General features: G+C 38.0%; 1 protein-coding gene across 1 annotated transcript in view; it reads left to right on the forward strand.

Moving 5' to 3' along the window:
• The window catches only part of shtn3 (shootin 3), a 45,269-nt gene that overhangs the window by 5,243 nt on the left and 34,011 nt on the right, over positions 1–6,015 (forward strand). The window contains 1 exon segment of the mRNA XM_055160071.1: positions 2,497–2,557. Within this exon segment, the coding sequence (XP_055016046.1) occupies positions 2,497–2,557 (61 nt within the window).

Consider the following 6,015-nt stretch of genomic DNA (forward strand, 5'->3'; position numbering starts at 1 on the left):
TCTCTCTCTCTCCCCCTCATTCTATTTCTCTCTTTTCTTGCTCTACCCCCTCTCTCTGTGTGTCTCACTTTATCTCTCTCACTCTCTCTCCTCTCTCTTTCTGTGTCTTCTCGCTCTCTTCTCTCTATCTCTCCCCCTCTTTCTCTCTTTCTTGCTATACCCTCCCCGTCTCTCTCTTTCTCCTCTCTCTCTCTTCCCTCCCTCTCTTTCTCCTCTGTCTCTCTCTCCTCTCCTCTCTCTTTCTCTCCTCTGTCACTCCTCCCTCTGTCCTCTCTCTCTCTCTCTCTCTCTCTCTTTGTTTCATCTCTCTCCCCTCCTCCCTCTGTCCTCTCTCTCTCTTTCTCTCCTCTCTCTCTCTCTCTCTCTCGCTTCTCCCTCTGTCCTCTCCCTCTCTTTCCTCTGTCCTCTCTCTCTCTTTCTCTCCCCTCTCTCTCTCTCTCTCTCTCTCTCTCCACTCTCTCGCTTCTCCCTCTGTCCTCTCTCTCTCCTTCCTCTGTCTTCTCTCTCTCTTTCTCTCCTCTCTCTCTGTCTCTCTCTCCACTCTCTTGCTTCTCCCTCTGTCCCCTCTCTTTCTCCTCTCTCTGTCCTCTCTCTCCTCCCTTTGTCCTCTCTCTCTCTATGTTTCATCTCTCTCCCCTCCTCCCTCTGTCCTCTCTCTCTCTTTCTCTCCTCTCTCTCTCTCTCTCTCTCTCTCTCTCTCACTCCACTCTCTTGCTTCTCCCTCTGCCCCCTCTCTTTCTCCTCTCTCTCTCTCCTCCCTCTCTCCTCTCTTTCTCTTCCCTCTTCTCCCTTTGTCCTCTCTCTCTCTCTCCTTCCTCTGTCCTCTCTCTCTTTTTCTCTCCTCTCCCCCCCTCTCTCTCCCTCTCTCTCCACTCTCTTGCTTCTCCCTCTGTCTCTCTCTTTCTCCTCTCCTCTCCTCTCTCTTTTCCCTTTGTCCTCTTTCTCTCTCTCTCTCTCTGTCCTCTCTCTCTCTCCTCTCTCTCTCCTTCCTCTGTCCTCTCTTTCTCTCCCTCTCTCTCTGTGCTCTCTTTCTCTCTCCCTCCGTCCTCTCTCATTTTCCTCTCTCCTCTCTTTCTCTCTCTCTTTCTCCCTGTCTCTCTCTCTCTCTCTGCCCTCTCTCACTTCTCCTTCTCTCTTGCTCTCTACCTTTCTCCCTCTTGTTCTGTGTCCTCTCTCTCCTCTTGCTCTATCTTTGCTCTCTCCTCTCACTCTCCCTTTCCCTCTCTCTCTCTCTCTCCTCCCTCTCTCCTCTCTTTCTCCTCTCTCTCTCTCTCTCCTCCCTCTCTCCTCTCTTTCTCCTCTCTCTCTCTCCTCTCTCTCTCCTCTCTTTCTCCTCTCTCTCTCTCTCTCCTCCCTCTCTCCTCTCTTTCTCCTCCCTCTTCTCCCTTTGTCCTCTCTCTCTCTCTCCTTCCTCTGTCCTCTCTCTCTTTTTCTCTCCTCTCCCCCCCTCTCTCTCCCTCTCTCTCCACTCTCTTGCTTCTCCCTCTGTCCCCTCTCTTTCTCCTCTGTCTCTCTCTTTCTCCCCTCTTCTCTCTTCTCCCTTTGTCCTCTTTTCTCTCTCTCTCTCTCCTCTCTCTCTCCTTCCTCTGTCCTCTCTTTCTCTCCCTCTCTCTCTGTGCTCTCTTTCTCTCTCCCTCTGTCCTCTCTCATTTTCCTCTCTCCTCTCTATCTCTCTCTCTTTCTCCCCTCTCTCTTTCTCCTCTCTCTCTCTCTCTCTCTCTCTCTCTGCCCTCTCTCACTTCTCCTTCTCTTTTGCTCTCTACCTTTCTCCCTCTTGTTCTGTGTCCTCTCTCTCCTCTTGCTCTATCTTTGCTCTCTCCTCTCTCTCTTTCCTCCCTCGCTCTCTCTCTCTCTCCCTTTCCCTCTCTTTCTCTCTCTCCTCGGTTCTGTCAGTTTTCATTTTCTTCACTCGTTGAGGTCACTGGGTGTATGTTCTCTCTCACACTCTCCTCTCCTCTGTTTAAACTGCACCAAAACGTTACAAAAAAAGACATAAAACTGAGGTATATTTATTTTATTTTTTTTCTTTCTTTAATCTGGACGCAGCATTTACATCTCCAAACCTCAAAACGCTCTGTCCCACCTTGTGATGTCACGAAGTGCTGGTTTTCAAGTTCACAGCTCAGCTCCTTTTACCTCCTTTAGTTCAGCAGAGATCGACAGTTCCAGCTCTGAAACGATCCAGGTGATTCTAGTGAAGGCGTGCGGAGTTTAAAAACACAGTGGAGCACTTCCTTCCTTCCTGGATCACCACATGATGACATCACAAGGTGGAACATCTGTGAATGAAACAACGGTAAAAGCGCTGACACTTTGGTCCAGTGATAAAAAGAATTGATGAGAAGGTTTTCGGTTTGTCTGAGTTTATTTCAGATTTATAATTTTTAAAACGTCGAAAAATAACTTGTGAAACCTTTAATACTTTAAGTACAAGTAGAAGTAAAGTTATTTGTGTACTAATGTGTATTAAAGATGTTTTTCTTTTTGTGTTTTCAGTGCAACAGACTCACAGAAGAAAGAGACGAAGCCCAGAGACAACTCACCCACATCAAGAGAGGTCAGTACTACAAATACTACTACTACTACTACTACTACTACTACTACTACTACTACTACTAAAGGGAAAATGAATAGACTTTGTGAAATTATGGGAACCTTATTTAAATATTATATCCAAAAAGTGGAAATGATGTGTGTATGTATATATATATATATATATATATATATATATATATATATATATATATATACATATACATATATATATATATATATATATATATATATATATATATATATATATATATATATATACTATATATATATATATATATATATATATATATATATATATATATATATATATATATATATATATATATATATATATATATATATATATATATATATATATATATATATATATACATGTATATATATATATATATGTAATATTGTTGTTGTCCAGCATTGGCAGTGATGATGATAACAGTGACAAAAACAGATTTTTTATTTATTTTCACAAATGTTGTTGTTGTTGTTATTGTTGTAATTATTATTATTTTATTTTAGTATTATTATTTACCTATCTCATTTTATTGTTTATTAATTAATTATTATTTTTTATTTATTTATTTTTATTTTAGTATTATTACTATTTTTTATATATATTATCTATATCCATTTATTTATTTATGTTTCTCTACTAATTTTTAGTTAATATATTTCTATTTATTTTTATTTATTTATCTATTTCTTTATTTTTATTGTTGTGTATATAAATATATATATATATTATATATATATATATATATATATATAATATATATATATATATATATATATATATATATATATATATATTTATTTTTTTATTCTTTTTTAAGTACATATGGTCACCAAATATAAATCAAGGACTCACCTGTGATTGATAAATTGTATTGTGCAAATATTGTATAGTGAATGTGTGAATGTGTATGAGTGTGTGAGTGTGTGAAATTTGTTTGTAATTATTATTATCATTATCTTTATTATATTTTATTTATTTATTTATTTTTATTATTATTATTATTTTTGGTTATATGTTGACCTGTGTTAATGTGGTCAGTTGTTCAGGTGGAATTTTTATTGTCTGAAAATTAATAAAAATATTGGGAAAAAAAAAAAACTACTACTACTACTACTTTGGGCTGGGTTTCATTAAGAAGTTGCCGATACGATACATATCTCGATACAGTGCACTTTCTATTCGATACGATATATTTCAAATGAATTCGATACGGTTCAATAAAAAATAAAGGCTAAATCGTGTCTGTGATACTAAAAGTCTTCATGTGGAAAGTTCATATGAAACACAAACATTTTATTCATCAAAACTGTGAAAATGTCAAATGTGTCACATAAACGAGTTTCCTTACAAAACTAATTTAGTAAAATAAACAAAAAAATATTTGATATATTGATAAAGCAGCCCACGATATCGATACTGTATCATCACTTTAAACAATACGATATATTGATATTTCTGTACACCCCTACTACTACTACTACTACTACTACAACTATTGTTACTACTACTACTACTATTACTACTACTACTGTTACTACTACTACTACTATTACTAGTACTACGACTATTACTACTAATTCTACTACTACTACAACTACTATTACCACTACTACTATTGTTACTACTACTGTTATTACTACTACTACTACTATTACTGTTACTACTACTATTATTACTAGTACTACGACTATTACTACTAATTCTACTACTACTACAACTACTATTACCACTACTACTATTGTTACTACTACTGTTATTACTACTACTACTACTGTTACTACTACTACTATTACTAGTACTACGACTATTACTACTAATTCTACTACTACTACTACTACTATTACTACTACTATTACCACTACTACTACTTTTACTACTACTATTATTACTACTACTACTACAAACCCTGCATATTTAGGCTGAGTTATTTTCTCAAACTGAAAACACTCTGTTGCACCATGTGATGTCATCAAGTGGCAATACAGGAAGTGCTCCACTGTGTTTTTAAACTCCACACACCTCACTAGAAACACGTGGATCATTTCAGTTTTGGAATTGCCAATTTCTTCTGAACTAAAGGTAAAAGAAGCTGTTAACTTGAAAACTACCATTCATGACATCACGAGGTGGAGCTTAGCATTTTAGAGCTTTGGAGATGTAGACAGACTAATAATAAAGTGATACTCAAACATGTGAATGAAACAAAACACAACTCCAGGTCTGTTTTTGAGGAGGGAACAACATCATAACATGACTTAAAGCTCAGAAGAGTCAGTTTTGTTTAATTTAGGACCTTTAATTTTAGTCCTAGTTTAGTTTAATCCGGTTTAAAGGGATAGTTCAGGTTTTTTTACATGAATCTGTATGTCATCCCCGTCAGCAGTGTCGTGCATCCACACTGACTTTACCTCCGAAAGCGTCCGGTGAGCCGAGATCCTGGCCGGTTTTGGTGCTGAGGAAAGTAGTTCGGCAAGTTGGCTGGGGACAGTCTAATAAAGTGTTTTTCTTCTCAAAACAATATGTGTTCAAAAGAGTGATACATTTGCACCACAAAACCTCCGTCCTCCAAAAAGTCAGACCTCATAATCACTTGGCGCTATTTTCTCTCCGTTCGTATCACTGCGCCAGGTGACAGCCGCGCACGGATCAATCATTTTCTTCAGTTTTTCAGCAGTGTTTACTTGTTCAGACCGGTGACTGCCGTGACGCGAGAGACCTAATGTCAGAGCTAGCATGACAGGTATATAAGCTTGTATACGATACGTAAGAATATATCTAAAAAATGGTGCGAACTTGTGATTTTCCGGGCTGTAACAACAAAAATCTGTCTGAATCTCTGCACAAATTTCACCGTTTTCCTGTAACGGACGTATATTCGGGTTCAAAAAGATCTCCCATTGGTTCTGTGCTAAAATCTATTTCTTAATCATCGGTGTCGTAGTCAAACATGTTGTTGCGAACATTCCGAGCAGTTAATAAAGTGAAACAGGCGCGACTGTCACCTGGCGGCAGCGCGCAGTGATACGTACGGAGAGAAAATAACGCCAAGTGATTATGAGGACTGATTTTTTTCAGGACGGAGGTTTTGTGGTGCAAATGTATCACTTTTTTGAACACATATTGTTTTGAGAAGAAAAACACTTTATTAGACTGTCCCCAGCCAACTTGCCGAACTACTTTCCTCAGCACCAAAACCGGCCAGGATCTCGGCTCACCGGACACTTTCGGAGGTAAAGTCAGTGATGATGCACGACACTGCTGATGGGGATGACATACAGATTCATGTCAAAAAAACTGAACTATCCCTTTAAGTTCTGTTTAGCTTTAGTTTAACTTTATCTTAGCCCTGGTTTATATCTTAAATGTTTCCCAGGTTTTTAAATAGTTCAATCATCTCTCTGGGTGCATCAGAACTGTGAGCGTCACTTGACCCGTGTGAAACGTGA

The sequence above is a fragment of the Boleophthalmus pectinirostris genome, unplaced genomic scaffold, assembly GCF_026225935.1.
Source record: "Boleophthalmus pectinirostris isolate CB_2022bp ecotype Guang Dong unplaced genomic scaffold, ASM2622593v1 HiC_scaffold_3, whole genome shotgun sequence".
Taxonomy (NCBI): Eukaryota; Metazoa; Chordata; class Actinopteri; order Gobiiformes; family Gobiidae; genus Boleophthalmus; species Boleophthalmus pectinirostris.